Genomic DNA, 18,958 nt, shown 5'->3' with positions numbered 1-18,958 from the left:
ACTCTCCATTGCGTACGTTGCCGAGATAATAAAGCGGGCGTTGTCTGGCAACCACGAAATGGTGGTGCAGGCAAACAAATCCCAGAAGGCTTTGTCGTCGTACTGAGCTTGGGCATCATCGATCATGATAACATGGGTTTCCTCAACACTGAGACGTGATACCCTCTGAACGAAGTCGATCCCACACGTCAACAGCAGCTCGGTCGCTGGCGAATCGTGAAGAAACGATACGTAGATGCAATTGACACCAGGGTATCGGCGAGCAAATGATCTTAGTAACGTCGTCTTCCCCGAAACTCTTGGAGATGCCAAGAGAGTAATGGGGGTTTTCCGGAACGAATCGTAGACTCCCTCCAGCAACTGCTCGCGCTTCAGCATGTGACGCAGTTCGCGCGCCAAACCAGTAGAATCCCCCGGGAAGCCTGTAGGTGCTATCCTCACGACGAGCGGGTAATGCTCGCTCATCCCATAGCCGTTGACCTTCACCAGATAGTCAAGAGGTTGGTCTTCCCTGACGTCAGCCTCCGGAGACGCGTAGATTTTTACTTGGCTTGGACGGACATCTCCCAGGATTGTGGACATGCGGCAAGCAACGTTTCTCGAAAGTCACCAATATTAGCAACTTCATTGTTCAGAGAAACGGACATGTCTGCAAACCTGTACCACACATCCCGCTCCATGACTGCGCCTCTTGGATTGCCGAATGTCAAATGAGGTAGTACTGGCTAGATACGTCATCCCACTGTTTGCGCCACATCGTTAATGTGTCACTACAACATCATAGTTAAAAAAAATGATACAGTGCGTAAGATATATCGGAGAAACGCTACAATATACAATATTGACAGCTTGAACAACAACTCACGGGGCAAAAATCGCTTACAAAAGCACCTACTGTTAGGTACTTATTTTATTAATAACGGGACCCGGGCCATGAGGCCCGGAGATTCGCAGTTCTCATTGATAAATTATTAGGAGCTAGAGAGGATTTAAAATATAATGTACCGGGTAGTCAGAAACTATGGCACCGCTTCTGTAAGACAATCGTAATAAGAAGATGGACAATAGAGTGGAGCGCATGAATAAGGTTATGCGAGGCAGGTTATGGAAACCTCTCCAGGCAAGCCCTGAAACAGGCACTATTGATATGGGCCAGTTGAACACGACCTACCTGTCGGCGGAACTTAAGGGAGCTTCGAAGACCCCTCGCAACGACGTTTATGGATGGGTCAGTTTGTTATTTGATTCAAATCAAACTGATTAAAGGCAGTTTGAAATGGCCTACCTAAGTAAAGGGCTTTCTAACCATTAGAAATTGGCATAAGTTACTAGTAACGTTGATGAGCCTCCCGAAAAAAAATATGGAGACACTTAGGATGCTGGTGGGTGACAGCCGGCTTGTTCATTGTTATCGGCCGAAGAGGACCGCCCAAAGACGCCGCGGCACTGTTAGTTGCGCCATTGTGATCTAAGGGTAAGCGAGAGCGTGTACTTTGCTCTGTAACATTGTACTAGTGGTATATTGATTCTACGTTGTGATGTTGATTACCAGACCTGGTGATCCGACCCAGACGACGCTATGAGCTCTCGCGTGTGGCCCGATTGGCAGATCGATTGCGGAGTCAGCGTACAATCTCATCGGTTCCTACGAAGCCGGCTACAGCCGAGTCTACCGCTATATTGTAGCTGATGCAGTGGCTACTCAAGAGGCTACAGAAGAAGCGCTCCTCATGGTGTGGCTACACCGGAGACTACAGAAGAAGCGGTAGATGCTACGGCGGATACTACAGAAGAAGCTCTCCGCGTGATGAGGTTACACCAAAGATTACAGAAGAAGGGACAGAGGCTACGACGGAGGCTACCGATAAAAGCGGCAGGAATGAAGCGGCAGTGCCAGAGGCTACAGAGCAAAGCGGAGGCTGCCAAAATGGCGAAGATGACCCACGGCTGGCGCGAACATTGAAGAGCGTGCGCATGTAGAGGAAGAAGTAGACGTTGGCATGAATATCATATATTGTCCTGTTTCGTACAAGAGGAACTGTGTGTAGTGCGTGTCATTACGGGCTATTGAGCATGCAAGCTCCCTGGTGTTGTCAGAGAGAAAATCGTAACAAGCTTGTTAGGTGGGCTAAAGAAATCTAATGATGCGCTAATGTCAAGCACAAGGAAGAATTCGCCCAGTTCCACCTCACTACGTCAGTTAGGACGGGAAGATTTCTTCCTCCGCGTTTATCGCGACGTGCCGAAGATGGGTGGCTGGAGCCGAAGTATGCTGCCTTAGCAGCCTTGCAAGGTATTACCATGTAGCAGGTTTTGAGCGTGCTTTACGCTCGCCACGACCAATAGAAGCTCGCCATTTCGGCATATGGTGGATACATTGAGCATGTTTTGTTCACTTTCGTAGCTGTTCTGTGCACAATGTACCCAGCGCTTGACCGCAAGATGCGAAAGGGCTTCCAACAGCAAATCTTTGACAGGTTTTGAAGTATACTTTAATCAAGTCTAATGCTTATTCTGTAGATACAGAATAAGGTCTGGGGCTAGAAGGGTTAAGAGCATGCACGCTATCTGGAGAAGTTTTCGTCATGAAGAATGGCACAGGAATTCCGCCGCCGCCGCAAAAAAACGTATCTAACGATATAAAGCGTATCTAACGGTAAAAAAAATCGTATCTGAATATTTTATACTGGGATAAGAAGCGACGAAGTGCTGATAGCCCAGCCCAAACAGGATTAATTCGGGTCCGCCATGTCTTAGGTCAATTTACAGTAAGTGATGTCGATTGACCAAGTGTTTTAGACTTCTCAAGATGGATGGAGGCTGGTCCAGTTCATTTTCAAATTTGTCGAGTCAAGATTCGTTAGTTGTACGTAGCAGCTTTAGCGCTGCGAGTGAGTGGCAAAGAGACAGGAAGACACTTGTCGATTGTAGAGTAAAACTCAGAGTGATTCATTCAACACATGCCTACAACGCATGACTCCTATACGTGCCGTACACGAGGAGGAAAACATGAGCCTAAAAACCCCTTTGACCATACAACCCATCAATCAGGCTTGTAAGCCGACTCCTAGCATCCAGCTAGCACACGGCCAGGACATGAGTGACTACGCGAGAGTAGAGTACGACCGCGTCCGATCTCTAACTCTCATTCTCCCCCGGAACTCATATCCTGGCCTCCAACTCGATTATGCCGAGCTGGCAGGCATGCATGTGCAACCGCCTCAACTACGTCCTCGACTCCAAGCAGCTCCCTCAGCCTTTCAAATCGCTGTGGTCCGAGCTCCTTGGTAAACATGTCTACCATGTTGTCTGCCGTAGGAACTAGTTCAGCGACAATTCTTTTAGCCTCGACAAGCTCAGCAATTTTGAGACTCATCTTTGCTAGCCGCTTCACACCGTCATAGTTTCCGACGTGCTCACACACTTTTAGCGTGCTCTGATTATCACAATGCAGCTCCGGGACCATTGGCTTCATGCCTATCTCCGTGAACAGATTCTGCGCCCACAGTAGGTCCTCGACGCTCTTATTGGCCGCAACCAGTTCCGACTTACACGTATCATCCGTGATACGATCCTGCTTCTTGCTCTAGAAGCCGAAGCTGTAGCCATTCAGTTGGAGCACATATCCCGTAACTGATCTCCCTGTGTCGATTTCCGCTGCTTGTTGCTTGAGGTGCTTGTTGATTGCAAGTTAAAATGCAAAGTGAGAGACTGCATGAAGCAGAAGCTCTTTGCTCTACAACCTAGCTCTACAGAGGCTGCATCTAATGGTTGGCTCTAACCAACAAAACTACCAGAGTAAACTTCGAGTAATCGCTGCAGGCAACAAGAGCCAGAGTAATCCTGAATAATCACCACACTGCCCCCCTAAGGATACGCTGGAGCTTCAACTTGGCCACTGACTCAGTGTCCGGCTGCAGGTCACTGGCCGAGAGCTGCGAACGCCGCTTGAAATGCTTCGTCTTCGCAGGTCTGGACGTAGGCAGCAACGGGCACATGAACTTGAGCTGCCAAGCTCTCAAGGGACTCCCATGACACGAGTAGCTGCCAAATACCATCGATGTGACGGTGTTGTTTGATTGTTTCAATACCGAGAACCATGCTGTGGAGTAGCGCCCTCGCAGAAATCTCGCGAATGCGATCTCGCACAAACTCGGCGCGTCTGGATAGCGGTCGCGCCGAGCGACATATTCCCGGTTGTTGGAGTAGGGTATCTTCGAAATACAGGCCCAAGTCTTCGCAGGCTTCAGAGTTGGGGGGGGGGGGGGTTCTTGTGTTGACGCTTGTTTCTTGTCGTAGGGCGTCGAGCCTTGGGCGTGCGGCGTTATCGGGCCGGCGTTCCCGTCGTGCGGCGTTATCAGGCCGGCGTTTCCTGGGGCTTGTGTGGCGTTATCGTGCCTACACGGGGGGTATTGTGCACGGCGGTTATCAGGCCAGTGCGGTCCTTCGCCTAGGCAGCGCGTTATCGGGCGCCCACCTAAACGGTATACGTTTAACGTGCCTTTGTTCCAGCACGGGTCTGTGGGGGGAGGGGGGGGGGGTGAGCACCCGAACCAACAAACGACGGGGGGCCGCGATATCGAGGCGGCTCTACTTGCCGGCGCTTGGTGGTTCCCCTGGACCTCGAAGAAGACGGGAGGTCTTTGTGGTTCAGAGAAATTTCGGGACTGAATCCTTACCCTATCCTATGTCCTTGCTACCGGCTACTCTGTACTACTGCTTGCTAAGCCTACCGCTCTGTACCTATCATTACTTCTGTCGTGCTTGCACTACCGTCCTTCAACCTGATTTGCGTGGCATAATCAAGATCTTACCTCGGCGCGTTTTGGTCGGCGGGGTTTAGGGTCGGCGCGTTTTGGTCGGCGGGGTTTAGGGTCGGCGCGTTTTGCAGAACCGGGCGCACTGTTCGACCCGTCGGATGATTACGCGTCGCACTGGATTCCGGCACCGTGTCTCACAGCCCATCACCCACGCCGACTTTCCGTCGAGCTCGGCCCTGCGTCGCGCCCATTAATCCGCGTCGAGGTCCACCACTCGCGTCCCGGCGCCTTCTTCCTCCGGCGCCCGGCGCGCCCACTTCTTCCGCGGGGTACTACACCACAATGCCTTGATTGTCAACATGAGCGAGCAGTTCTTCATCCACATCGAGGCTAGCATCCGCGTAGAACTTCAGACGCGAGCCGTGGACCGTGTAATGCTGGTTCGTGACAAGGTGTCGTATGTCGAACAAGTGGGGTGCGGTGTTGACCACCTCGAACGGACCGACCCATCGGGCGAGAAGCCTGTCCACAGACAAGCGAGAGTCGATTCGCGACCAAAGGACGAAATCTCCTACGCTGAAGTTGCACTCAACGCCCTTGGAGCGCGCCATGTTCTGCAGCCGGTGCTTCTCGCTAGTTCAGCGACAATTCTTTTAGCCTCGACAAGCTCAGCAATTTTGAGACTCATCTTTGCTAGCCGCTTCACACCGTCATAGTTTCCGACGTGCTCACACACTTTTAGCGTGCTCTGATTATCACAATGCAGCTCCGGGACCATTGGCTTCATGCCTATCTCCGTGAGCAGATTCTGCGCCCACAGTAGGTCCTCGACGCTCTTATTGGCCGCAACCAGTTCCGACTTACACGTATCATCCGTGATACGATCCTGCTTCTTGCTCTAGAAGCCGAAGCTGTAGCCATTCAGTTGGAGCACATATCCCGTAACTGATCTCCCTGTGTCGATTTCCGCTGCTTGTTGCTTGAGGTGCTTGTTGATTGCAAGTTAAAATGCAAAGTGAGAGACTGCATGAAGCAGAAGCTCTTTGCTCTACAACCTAGCTCTACAGAGGCTGCATCTAATGGTTGGCTCTAACCAACAAAACTACCAGTGTAAACTTCGAGTAATCGCTGCAGGCAACAAGAGCCAGAGTAATCCTGAATAATCACCACACTGCCCCCCTAAGGATACGCTGGAGCTTCAACTTGGCCACTGACTCAGTGTCCAGCTGCAGGTCACTGGCCGAGAGCTGCGAACGCCGCTTGAAATGCTTCGTCTTCGCAGGTCTGGACGTAGGCAGCAACGGGCACATGAACTTGAGCTGCCAAGCTCTCAAGGGACTCCCATGACACGAGTAGCTGCCAAATACCATCGATGTGACGGTGTTGTTTGATTGTTTCAATGCCGAGAACCATGCTGTGGAGTAGCGCCCTCGCAGAAATCTCGCGAATGCGATCTCGCACAAACTCGGCGCGTCTGGATAGCGGTCGCGCCGAGCGACTTATTCCCGGTTGTTGGAGTAGGGTATCTTCGAAATACAGGCCCAAGTCTTCGCAGGCTTCAGAGTTGGGGGGGGGGGGGTTCTTGTGTTGACGCTTGTTCCTTGTCGTAGGGCGTCGAGCCTTGGGCGTGCGGCGTTATCGGGCCGGCGTTCCCGTCGTGCGGCGTTATCAGGCCGGCGTTTCCTGGGGCTTGTGTGGCGTTATCGTGCCTACACGGGGGGTCTTGTGCACGGCGGTTATCAGGCCAGTGCGGTCCTTCGCCTAGGCAGCGCGTTATCGGGCGCCCACCTAAACGGTATACGTTTAACGTGCCTTTGTTCCAGCACGGGTCTGTGGGGGGAGGGGGGGGGGTGAGCACCCGAACCAACAAACGACGGGGGGCCGCGATATCGAGGCGGCTCTACTTGCCGGCGCTTGGTGGTTCCCCTGGACCTCGAAGAAGACGGGAGGTCTTTGTGGTTCAGAGAAATTTCGGGACTGAATCCTTACCCTATCCTATGTCCTTGCTACCGGCTACTCTGTACTACTGCTTGCTAAGCCTACCGCTCTGTACCTATCATTACTTCTGTCGTGCTTGCACTACCGTCCTTCAACCTGATTTGCGTGGCATAATCAAGATCTTACCTCGGCGCGTTTTGGTCGGCGGGGTTTAGGGTCGGCGCGTTTTGCAGAACCGGGCGCACTGTTCGACCCGTCGGATGATTACGCGTCGCACTGGATTCTGGCACCGTGTCTCACAGCCCATCACCCACGCCGACTTTCCGTCGAGCTCGGCCCTGCGTCGCGCCCATTAATCCGCGTCGAGGTCCACCACTCGCGTCCCGGCGCCTTCTTCCTCCGGCGCCCGGCGCGCCCACTTCTTCCGCGGGGTACTACACCACAATGCCTTGATTGTCAACATGAGCGAGCAGTTCTTCATCCACATCGAGGCTAGCATCCGCGTAGAACTTCAGACGCGAGCCGTGGACCGTGTAATGCTGGTTCGTGACAAGGTGTCGTATGTCGAACAAGTGGGGTGCGGTGTTGACCACCTCGAACGGACCGACCCATCGGGCGAGAAGCCTGTCCACAGACAAGCGAGAGTCGATTCGCGACCAAAGGACGAAATCTCCTACGCTGAAGTTGCACTCAACGCCCTTGGAGCGCGCCATGTTCTGCAGCCGGTGCTTCTCGCTAGTTCAGCGACAATTCTTTTAGCCTCGACAAGCTCAGCAATTTTGAGACTCATCTTTGCTAGCCGCTTCACACCGTCATAGTTTCCGACGTGCTCACACACTTTTAGCGTGCTCTGATTATCACAATGCAGCTCCGGGACCATTGGCTTCATGCCTATCTCCGTGAGCAGATTCTGCGCCCACAGTAGGTCCTCGACGCTCTTATTGGCCGCAACCAGTTCCGACTTACACGTATCATCCGTGATACGATCCTGCTTCTTGCTCTAGAAGCCGAAGCTGTAGCCATTCAGTTGGAGCACATATCCCGTAACTGATCTCCCTGTGTCGATTTCCGCTGCTTGTTGCTTGAGGTGCTTGTTGATTGCAAGTTAAAATGCAAAGTGAGAGACTGCATGAAGCAGAAGCTCTTTGCTCTACAACCTAGCTCTACAGAGGCTGCATCTAATGGTTGGCTCTAACCAACAAAACTACCAGAGTAAACTTCGAGTAATCGCTGCAGGCAACAAGAGCCAGAGTAATCCTGAATAATCACCACACTGCCCCCCTAAGGATACGCTGGAGCTTCAACTTGGCCACTGACTCAGTGTCCAGCTGCAGGTCACTGGCCGAGAGCTGCGAACGCCGCTTGAAATGCTTCGTCTTCGCAGGTCTGGACGTAGGCAGCAACGGGCACATGGACTTGAGCTGCCAAGCTCTCAAGGGACTCCCATGACACGAGTAGCTGCCAAATACCATCGATGTGACGGTGTTGTTTGATTGTTTCAATGCCGAGAACCATGCTGTGGAGTAGCGCCCTCGCAGAAATCTCGCGAATGCGATCTCGCACAAACTCGGCGCGTCTGGATAGCGGTCGCGCCGAGCGACTTATTCCCGGTTGTTGGAGTAGGGTATCTTCGAAATACAGGCCCAAGTCTTCGCAGGCTTCAGAGTTGGGGGGGGGGGGTTCTTGTGTTGACGCTTGTTCCTTGTCGTAGGGCGTCGAGCCTTGGGCGTGCGGCGTTATCGGGCCGGCGTTCCCGTCGTGCGGCGTTATCAGGCCGGCGTTTCCTGGGGCTTGTGTGGCGTTATCGTGCCTACACGGGGGGTATTGTGCACGGCGGTTATCAGGCCAGTGCGGTCCTTCGCCTAGGCAGCGCGTTATCGGGCGCCCACCTAAACGGTATACGTTTAACGTGCCTTTGTTCCAGCACGGGTCTGTGGGGGGAGGGGGGGGGGGGTGAGCACCCGAACCAACAAACGACGGGGGGCCGCGATATCGAGGCGGCTCTACTTGCCGGCGCTTGGTGGTTCCCCTGGACCTCGAAGAAGACGGGAGGTCTTTGTGGTTCAGAGAAATTTCGGGACTGAATCCTTACCCTATCCTATGTCCTTGCTACCGGCTACTCTGTACTACTGCTTGCTAAGCCTACCGCTCTGTACCTATCATTACTTCTGTCGTGCTTGCACTACCGTCCTTCAACCTGATTTGCGTGGCATAATCAAGATCTTACCTCGGCGCGTTTTGGTCGGCGGGGTTTAGGGTCGGCGCGTTTTGCTCGGCGGGGTTTAGGGTCGGCGCGTTTTGCAGAACCGGGCGCACTGTTCGACCCGTCGGATGATTACGCGTCGCACTGGATTCTGGCACCGTGTCTCACAGCCCATCACCCACGCCGACTTTCCGTCGAGCTCGGCCCTGCGTCGCGCCCATTAATCCGCGTCGAGGTCCACCACTCGCGTCCCGGCGCCTTCTTCCTCCGGCGCCCGGCACGCCCACTTCTTCCGCGGGGTACTACACCACAATGCCTTGATTGTCAACATGAGCGAGCAGTTCTTCATCCACATCGAGGCTAGCATCCGCGTAGAACTTCAGACGCGAGCCGTGGACCGTGTAATGCTGGTTCGTGACAAGGTGTCGTATGTCGAACAAGTGGGGTGCGGTGTTGACCACCTCGAACGGACCGACCCATCGGGCGAGAAGCCTGTCCACAGACAAGCGAGAGTCGATTCGCGACCAAAGGACGAAATCTCCTACGCTGAAGTTGCACTCAACGCCCTTGGAGCGCGCCATGTTCTGCAGCCGGTGCTTCTCGCTAGTTCAGCGACAATTCTTTTAGCCTCGACAAGCTCAGCAATTTTGAGACTCATCTTTGCTAGCCGCTTCACACCGTCATAGTTTCCGACGTGCTCACACACTTTTAGCGTGCTCTGATTATCACAATGCAGCTCCGGGACCATTGGCTTCATGCCTATCTCCGTGAACAGATTCTGCGCCCACAGTAGGTCCTCGACGCTCTTATTGGCCGCAACCAGTTCCGACTTACACGTATCATCCGTGATACGATCCTGCTTCTTGCTCTAGAAGCCGAAGCTGTAGCCATTCAGTTGGAGCACATATCCCGTAACTGATCTCCCTGTGTCGATTTCCGCTGCTTGTTGCTTGAGGTGCTTGTTGATTGCAAGTTAAAATGCAAAGTGAGAGACTGCATGAAGCAGAAGCTCTTTGCTCTACAACCTAGCTCTACAGAGGCTGCATCTAATGGTTGGCGCTAACCAACAAAACTACCAGAGTAAACTTCGAGTAATCGCTGCAGGCAACAAGAGCCAGAGTAATCCTGAATAATCACCACACTGCCCCCCTAAGGATACGCTGGAGCTTCAACTTGGCCACTGACTCAGTGTCCGGCTGCAGGTCACTGGCCGAGAGCTGCGAACGCCGCTTGAAATGCTTCGTCTTCGCAGGTCTGGACGTAGGCAGCAACGGGCACATGAACTTGAGCTGCCAAGCTCTCAAGGGACTCCCATGACACGAGTAGCTGCCAAATACCATCGATGTGACGGTGTTGTTTGATTGTTTCAATGCCGAGAACCATGCTGTGGAGTAGCGCCCTCGCAGAAATCTCGCGAATGCGATCTCGCACAAACTCGGCGCGTCTGGATAGCGGTCGCGCCGAGCGACATATTCCCGGTTGTTGGAGTAGGGTATCTTCGAAATACAGGCCCAAGTCTTCGCAGGCTTCAGAGTGGGGGGGGGGGGTTCTTGTGTTGACGCTTGTTCCTTGTCGTAGGGCGTCGAGCCTTGGGCGTGCGGCGTTATCGGGCCGGCGTTCCCGTCGTGCGGCGTTATCAGGCCGGCGTTTCCTGGGGCTTGTGTGGCGTTATCGTGCCTACACGGGGGGTATTGTGCACGGCGGTTATCAGGCCAGTGCGGTCCTTCGCCTAGGCAGCGCGTTATCGGGCGCCCACCTAAACGGTATACGTTTAACGTGCCTTTGTTCCAGCACGGGTCTGTGGGGGGAGGGGGGGGGGGTGAGCACCCGAACCAACAAACGACGGGGGGCCGCGATATCGAGGCGGCTCTACTTGCCGGCGCTTGGTGGTTCCCCTGGACCTCGAAGAAGACGGGAGGTCTTTGTGGTTCAGAGAAATTTCGGGACTGAATCCTTACCCTATCCTATGTCCTTGCTACCGGCTACTCTGTACTACTGCTTGCTAAGCCTACCGCTCTGTACCTATCATTACTTCTGTCGTGCTTGCACTACCGTCCTTCAACCTGATTTGCGTGGCATAATCAAGATCTTACCTCGGCGCGTTTTGGTCGGCGGGGTTTAGGGTCGGCGCGTTTTGCTCGGCGGGGTTTAGGGTCGGCGCGTTTTGCAGAACCGGGCGCACTGTTCGACCCGTCGGATGATTACGCGTCGCACTGGATTCTGGCACCGTGTCTCACAGCCCATCACCCACGCCGACTTTCCGTCGAGCTCGGCCCTGCGTCGCGCCCATTAATCCGCGTCGAGGTCCACCACTCGCGTCCCGGCGCCTTCTTCCTCCGGCGCCCGGCACGCCCACTTCTTCCGCGGGGTACTACACCACAATGCCTTGATTGTCAACATGAGCGAGCAGTTCTTCATCCACATCGAGGCTAGCATCCGCGTAGAACTTCAGACGCGAGCCGTGGACCGTGTAATGCTGGTTCGTGACAAGGTGTCGTATGTCGAACAAGTGGGGTGCGGTGTTGACCACCTCGAACGGACCGACCCATCGGGCGAGAAGCCTGTCCACAGACAAGCGAGAGTCGATTCGCGACCAAAGGACGAAATCTCCTACGCTGAAGTTGCACTCAACGCCCTTGGAGCGCGCCATGTTCTGCAGCCGGTGCTTCTCGCTAGTTCAGCGACAATTCTTTTAGCCTCGACAAGCTCAGCAATTTTGAGACTCATCTTTGCTAGCCGCTTCACACCGTCATAGTTTCCGACGTGCTCACACACTTTTAGCGTGCTCTGATTATCACAATGCAGCTCCGGGACCATTGGCTTCATGCCTATCTCCGTGAACAGATTCTGCGCCCACAGTAGGTCCTCGACGCTCTTATTGGCCGCAACCAGTTCCGACTTACACGTATCATCCGTGATACGATCCTGCTTCTTGCTCTAGAAGCCGAAGCTGTAGCCATTCAGTTGGAGCACATATCCCGTAACTGATCTCCCTGTGTCGATTTCCGCTGCTTGTTGCTTGAGGTGCTTGTTGATTGCAAGTTAAAATGCAAAGTGAGAGACTGCATGAAGCAGAAGCTCTTTGCTCTACAACCTAGCTCTACAGAGGCTGCATCTAATGGTTGGCGCTAACCAACAAAACTACCAGAGTAAACTTCGAGTAATCGCTGCAGGCAACAAGAGCCAGAGTAATCCTGAATAATCACCACACTGCCCCCCTAAGGATACGCTGGAGCTTCAACTTGGCCACTGACTCAGTGTCCGGCTGCAGGTCACTGGCCGAGAGCTGCGAACGCCGCTTGAAATGCTTCGTCTTCGCAGGTCTGGACGTAGGCAGCAACGGGCACATGAACTTGAGCTGCCAAGCTCGCAAGGGACTCCCATGACACGAGTAGCTGCCAAATACCATCGATGTGACGGTGTTGTTTGATTGTTTCAATGCCGAGAACCATGCTGTGGAGTAGCGCCCTCGCAGAAATCTCGCGAATGCGATCTCGCACAAACTCGGCGCGTCTGGATAGCGGTCGCGCCGAGCGACTTATTCCCGGTTGTTGGAGTAGGGTATCTTCGAAATACAGGCCCAAGTCTTCGCAGGCTTCAGAGTTGGGGGGGGGGTTCTTGTGTTGACGCTTGTTCCTTGTCGTAGGGCGTCGAGCCTTGGGCGTGCGGCGTTATCGGGCCGGCGTTCCCGTCGTGCGGCGTTATCAGGCCGGCGTTTCCTGGGGCTTGTGTGGCGTTATCGTGCCTACACGGGGGGTATTGTGCACGGCGGTTATCAGGCCAGTGCGGTCCTTCGCCTAGGCAGCGCGTTATCGGGCGCCCACCTAAACGGTATACGTTTAACGTGCCTTTGTTCCAGCACGGGTCTGTGGGGGGAGGGGGGGGGGGGGTGAGCACCCGAACCAACAAACGACGGGGGGCCGCGATATCGAGGCGGCTCTACTTGCCGGCGCTTGGTGGTTCCCCTGGACCTCGAAGAAGACGGGAGGTCTTTGTGGTTCAGAGAAATTTCGGGACTGAATCCTTACCCTATCCTATGTCCTTGCTACCGGCTACTCTGTACTACTGCTTGCTAAGCCTACCGCTCTGTACCTATCATTACTTCTGTCGTGCTTGCACTACCGTCCTTCAACCTGATTTGCGTGGCATAATCAAGATCTTACCTCGGCGCGTTTTGGTCGGCGGGGTTTAGGGTCGGCGCGTTTTGCAGAACCGGGCGCACTGTTCGACCCGTCGGATGATTACGCGTCGCACTGGATTCTGGCACCGTGTCTCACAGCCCATCACCCACGCCGACTTTCCGTCGAGCTCGGCCCTGCGTCGCGCCCATTAATCCGCGTCGAGGTCCACCACTCGCGTCCCGGCGCCTTCTTCCTCCGGCGCCCGGCACGCCCACTTCTTCCGCGGGGTACTACACCACAATGCCTTGATTGTCAACATGAGCGAGCAGTTCTTCATCCACATCGAGGCTAGCATCCGCGTAGAACTTCAGACGCGAGCCGTGGACCGTGTAATGCTGGTTCGTGACAAGGTGTCGTATGTCGAACAAGTGGGGTGCGGTGTTGACCACCTCGAACGGACCGACCCATCGGGCGAGAAGCCTGTCCACAGACAAGCGAGAGTCGATTCGCGACCAAAGGACGAAATCTCCTACGCTGAAGTTGCACTCAACGCCCTTGGAGCGCGCCATGTTCTGCAGCCGGTGCTTCTCGCTAGTTCAGCGACAATTCTTTTAGCCTCGACAAGCTCAGCAATTTTGAGACTCATCTTTGCTAGCCGCTTCACACCGTCATAGTTTCCGACGTGCTCACACACTTTTAGCGTGCTCTGATTATCACAATGCAGCTCCGGGACCATTGGCTTCATGCCTATCTCCGTGAGCAGATTCTGCGCCCACAGTAGGTCCTCGACGCTCTTATTGGCTGCAACCAGTTCCGACTTACACGTATCATCCGTGATACGATCCTGCTTCTTGCTCTAGAAGCCGAAGCTGTAGCCATTCAGTTGGAGCACATATCCCGTAACTGTCGATTTCCGCTGCTTGTTGCTTGAGGTGCTTGTTGATTGCAAGTTAAAATGCAAAGTGAGAGACTGCATGAAGCAGAAGCTCTTTGCTCTACAACCTAGCTCTACAGAGGCTGCATCTAATGGTTGGCTCTAACCAACAAAACTACCAGAGTAAACTTCGAGTAATCGCTGCAGGCAACAAGAGCCAGAGTAATCCTGAATAATCACCACACTGCCCCCCTAAGGATACGCTGGAGCTTCAACTTGGCCACTGACTCAGTGTCCAGCTGCAGGTCACTGGCCGAGAGCTGCGAACGCCGCTTGAAATGCTTCGTCTTCGCAGGTCTGGACGTAGGCAGCAACGGGCACATGAACTTGAGCTGCCAAGCTCTCAAGGGACTCCCATGACACGAGTAGCTGCCAAATACCATCGATGTGACGGTGTTGTTTGATTGTTTCAATGCCGAGAACCATGCTGTGGAGTAGCGCCCTCGCAGAAATCTCGCGAATGCGATCTCGCACAAACTCGGCGCGTCTGGATAGCGGTCGCGCCGAGCGACTTATTCCCGGTTGTTGGAGTAGGGTATCTTCGAAATACAGGCCCAAGTCTTCGCAGGCTTCAGAGTTGGGGGGGGGGGGGGGTTCTTGTGTTGACGCTTGTTCCTTGTCGTAGGGCGTCGAGCCTTGGGCGTGCGGCGTTATCGGGCCGGCGTTCCCGTCGTGCGGCGTTATCAGGCCGGCGTTTCCTGGGGCTTGTGTGGCGTTATCGTGCCTACACGGGGGGTCTTGTGCACGGCGGTTATCAGGCCAGTGCGGTCCTTCGCCTAGGCAGCGCGTTATCGGGCGCCCACCTAAACGGTATACGTTTAACGTGCCTTTGTTCCAGCACGGGTCTGTGGGGTGAGGGGGGGGGGGGGGGTGAGCACCCGAACCAACAAACGACGGGGGGCCGCGATATCGAGGCGGCTCTACTTGCCGGCGCTTGGTGGTTCCCCTGGACCTCGAAGAAGACGGGAGGTCTTTGTGGTTCAGAGAAATTTCGGGACTGAATCCTTACCCTATCCTATGTCCTTGCTACCGGCTACTCTGTACTACTGCTTGCTAAGCCTACCGCTCTGCACCTATCATTACTTCTGTCGTGCTTGCACTACCGTCCTTCAACCTGATTTGCGTGGCATAATCAAGATCTTACCTCGGCGCGTTTTGGTCGGCGGGGTTTAGGGTCGGCGCGTTTTGGTCGGCGGGCGCACTGTTCGACCCGTCGGATGATTACGCGTCGCACTGGATTCCGGCACCGTGTCTCACAGCCCATCACCCACGCCGACTTTCCGTCGAGCTCGGCCCTGCGTCGCGCCCATTAATCCGCGTCGAGGTCCACCACTCGCGTCCCGGCGCCTTCTTCCTCCGGCGCCCGGCGCGCCCACTTCTTCCGCGGGGTACTACACCACAATGCCTTGATTGTCAACATGAGCGAGCAGTTCTTCATCCACATCGAGGCTAGCATCCGCGTAGAACTTCAGACGCGAGCCGTGGACCGTGTAATGCTGGTTCGTGACAAGGTGTCGTATGTCGAACAAGTGGGGTGCGGTGTTGACCACCTCGAACGGACCGACCCATCGGGCGAGAAGCCTGTCCACAGACAAGCGAGAGTCGATTCGCGACCAAAGGACGAAATCTCCTACGCTGAAGTTGCACTCAACGCCCTTGGAGCGCGCCATGTTCTGCAGCCGGTGCTTCTCGCTAGTTCAGCGACAATTCTTTTAGCCTCGACAAGCTCAGCAATTTTGAGACTCATCTTTGCTAGCCGCTTCACACCGTCATAGTTTCCGACGTGCTCACACACTTTTAGCGTGCTCTGATTATCACAATGCAGCTCCGGGACCATTGGCTTCATGCCTATCTCCGTGAGCAGATTCTGCGCCCACAGTAGGTCCTCGACGCTCTTATTGGCCGCAACCAGTTCCGACTTACACGTATCATCCGTGATACGATCCTGCTTCTTGCTCTAGAAGCCGAAGCTGTAGCCATTCAGTTGGAGCACATATCCCGTAACTGATCTCCCTGTGTCGATTTCCGCTGCTTGTTGCTTGAGGTGCTTGTTGATTGCAAGTTAAAATGCAAAGTGAGAGACTGCATGAAGCAGAAGCTCTTTGCTCTACAACCTAGCTCTACAGAGGCTGCATCTAATGGTTGGCTCTAACCAACAAAACTACCAGAGTAAACTTCGAGTAATCGCTGCAGGCAACAAGAGCCAGAGTAATCCTGAATAATCACCACACTGCCCCCCTAAGGATACGCTGGAGCTTCAACTTGGCCACTGACTCAGTGTCCAGCTGCAGGTCACTGGCCGAGAGCTGCGAACGCCGCTTGAAATGCTTCGTCTTCGCAGGTCTGGACGTAGGCAGCAACGGGCACATGAACTTGAGCTGCCAAGCTCTCAAGGGACTCCCATGACACGAGTAGCTGCCAAATACCATCGATGTGACGGTGTTGTTTGATTGTTTCAATGCCGAGAACCATGCTGTGGAGTAGCGCCCTCGCAGAAATCTCGCGAATGCGATCTCGCACAAACTCGGCGCGTCTGGATAGCGGTCGCGCCGAGCGACTTATTCCCGGTTGTTGGAGTAGGGTATCTTCGAAATACAGGCCCAAGTCTTCGCAGGCTTCAGAGTTGGGGGGGGGGGTTCTTGTGTTGACGCTTGTTCCTTGTCGTAGGGCGTCGAGCCTTGGGCGTGCGGCGTTATCGGGCCGGCGTTCCCGTCGTGCGGCGTTATCAGGCCGGCGTTTCCTGGGGCTTGTGTGGCGTTATCGTGCCTACACGGGGGGTCTTGTGCACGGCGGTTATCAGGCCAGTGCGGTCCTTCGCCTAGGCAGCGCGTTATCGGGCGCCCACCTAAACGGTATACGTTTAACGTGCCTTTGTTCCAGCACGGGTCTGTGGGGTGAGGGGGGGGGGGGTGAGCACCCGAACCAACAAACGACGGGGGGCCGCGATATCGAGGCGGCTCTACTTGCCGGCGCTTGGTGGTTCCCCTGGACCTCGAAGAAGACGGGAGGTCTTTGTGGTTCAGAGAAATTTCGGGACTGAATCCTTACCCTATCCTATGTCCTTGCTACCGGCTACTCTGTACTACTGCTTGCTAAGCCTACCGCTCTGTACCTATCATTACTTCTGTCGTGCTTGCACTACCGTCCTTCAACCTGATTTGCGTGGCATAATCAAGATCTTACCTCGGCGCGTTTTGGTCGGCGGGGTTTAGGGTCGGCGCGTTTTGGTCGGCGGGGTTTAGGGTCGGCGCGTTTTGCAGAACCGGGCGCACTGTTCGACCCGTCGGATGATTACGCGTCGCACTGGATTCTGGCACCGTGTCTCACAGCCCATCACCCACGCCGACTTTCCGTCGAGCTCGGCCCTGCGTCGCGCCCATTAATCCGCGTCGAGGTCCACCACTCGCGTCCCGGCGCCTTCTTCCTCCGGCGCCCGGCGCGCCCACTTCTTCCGCGGGGTACTACACCACAATGCCTTGATTGTCAACATGAGCGAGCAGTTCTTCATCCACATCGAGGCTAGCATCCGCGTAGAACTTCAGACGCGAGCCGTGGACCGTGTAATGCTGGTTCGTGACAAGGTGTCGTATGTCGAACAAGTGGGGTGCGGTGTTGACCACCTCGAACGGACCGACCCATCGGGCGAGAAGCCTGTCCACAGACAAGCGAGAGTCGATTCGCGACCAAAGGACGAAATCTCCTACGCTGAAGTTGCACTCAACGCCCTTGGAGCGCGCCATGTTCTGCAGCCGGTGCTTCTCGCTAGTTCAGCGACAATTCTTTTAGCCTCGACAAGCTCAGCAATTTTGAGACTCATCTTTGCTAGCCGCTTCACACCGTCATAGTTTCCGACGTGCTCACACACTTTTAGCGTGATCTGATTATCACAATGCAGCTCCGGGACCATTGGCTTCATGCCTATCTCCGTGAGCAGATTCTGCGCCCACAGTAGGTCCTCGACGCTCTTATTGGCCGCAACCAGTTCCGACTTACACGTATCATCCGTGATACGATCCTGCTTCTTGCTCTAGAAGCCGAAGCTGTAGCCATTCAGTTGGAGCACATATCCCGTAACTGATCTCCCTGTGTCGATTTCCGCTGCTTGTTGCTTGAGGTGCTTGTTGATTGCAAGTTAAAATGCAAAGTGAGAGACTGCATGAAGCAGAAGCTCTTTGCTCTACAACCTAGCTCTACAGAGGCTGCATCTAATGGTTGGCTCTAACCAACAAAACTACCAGAGTAAACTTCGAGTAATCGCTGCAGGCAACAAGAGCCAGAGTAATCCTGAATAATCACCACACTGCCCCCCTAAGGATACGCTGGAGCTTCAACTTGGCCACTGACTCAGTGTCCAGCTGCAGGTCACTGGCCGAGAGCTGCGAACGCCGCTTGAAATGCTTCGTCTTCGCAGGTCTGGACGTAGGCAGCAACGGGCACATGAACTTGAGCTGCCAAGCTCTCAAGGGACTCCCATGACACGAGTAGCTGCCAAATACCATCGATGTGACGGTGTTGTTTGATTGTTTCAATGCCGAGAACCATGCTGTGGAGTAGCGCCCTCGCAGAAATCTCGCGAATGCGATCTCGCACAAACTCGGCGCGTCTGGATAGCGGTCGCGCCGAGCGACTTATTCCCGGTTGTTGGAGTAGGGTATCTTCGAAATACAGGCCCAAGTCTTCGCAGGCTTCAGAGTTGGGGGGGGGGGGGGTTCTTGTGTTGACGCTTGTTCCTTGTCGTAGGGCGTCGAGCCTTGGGCGTGCGGCGTTATCGGGCCGGCGTTCCCGTCGTGCGGCGTTATCAGGCCGGCGTTTCCTGGGGCTTGTGTGGCGTTATCGTGCCTACACGGGGGGTCTTGTGCACGGCGGTTATCAGGCCAGTGCGGTCCTTCGCCTAGGCAGCGCGTTATCGGGCGCCCACCTAAACGGTATACGTTTAACGTGCCTTTGTTCCAGCACGGGTCTGTGGGGTGAGGGGGGGGGGGGGGGTGAGCACCCGAACCAA

General features: G+C 54.7%; 6 protein-coding genes across 6 annotated transcripts; all 6 read right to left on the bottom strand.

Moving 5' to 3' along the window:
• On the bottom strand, positions 1-378 carry PHYSODRAFT_474266 (hypothetical protein; the record flags this gene model as incomplete). The annotated part of the gene is made up of 1 exon (XM_009517842.1): positions 1-378. A coding segment is annotated over one exon (378 nt), but the record flags the coding sequence as incomplete, so codon positions are not given.
• Positions 379-3,921: 3,543 nt separating this feature from the next.
• On the bottom strand, positions 3,922-5,392 carry PHYSODRAFT_473256 (hypothetical protein; the record flags this gene model as incomplete). The annotated part of the gene is made up of 2 exons (XM_009517841.1): positions 3,922-4,102; positions 5,097-5,392. Coding segments are annotated over 2 exons (477 nt in total), but the record flags the coding sequence as incomplete, so codon positions are not given.
• Positions 5,393-5,993: 601 nt separating this feature from the next.
• PHYSODRAFT_469627 (hypothetical protein) lies at positions 5,994-7,432 on the bottom strand (the record flags this gene model as incomplete). The annotated part of the gene is made up of 2 exons (XM_009517840.1): positions 5,994-6,174; positions 7,137-7,432. Coding segments are annotated over 2 exons (477 nt in total), but the record flags the coding sequence as incomplete, so codon positions are not given.
• A 601-nt stretch (positions 7,433-8,033) lies between these two features.
• PHYSODRAFT_474385 (hypothetical protein) lies at positions 8,034-9,503 on the bottom strand (the record flags this gene model as incomplete). Its single annotated transcript, XM_009517839.1, has 2 exons — positions 8,034-8,214; positions 9,208-9,503. Coding segments are annotated over 2 exons (477 nt in total), but the record flags the coding sequence as incomplete, so codon positions are not given.
• A 601-nt stretch (positions 9,504-10,104) lies between these two features.
• PHYSODRAFT_470124 (hypothetical protein) lies at positions 10,105-11,572 on the bottom strand (the record flags this gene model as incomplete). Its single annotated transcript, XM_009517838.1, has 2 exons — positions 10,105-10,285; positions 11,277-11,572. Coding segments are annotated over 2 exons (477 nt in total), but the record flags the coding sequence as incomplete, so codon positions are not given.
• A 2,630-nt stretch (positions 11,573-14,202) lies between these two features.
• Positions 14,203-15,647, bottom strand: PHYSODRAFT_473525 (hypothetical protein; the record flags this gene model as incomplete). Its single annotated transcript, XM_009517837.1, has 2 exons — positions 14,203-14,383; positions 15,352-15,647. Coding segments are annotated over 2 exons (477 nt in total), but the record flags the coding sequence as incomplete, so codon positions are not given.
• Positions 15,648-18,958: the final 3,311 nt, after the last annotated feature.

Source organism: Phytophthora sojae (genome assembly GCF_000149755.1).
Source record: "Phytophthora sojae unplaced genomic scaffold PHYSOscaffold_1, whole genome shotgun sequence".
Lineage (NCBI taxonomy): Eukaryota > Oomycota > Peronosporomycetes > Peronosporales > Peronosporaceae > Phytophthora > Phytophthora sojae.
This window is presented reverse-complemented; position numbering and strand designations above follow the sequence as displayed.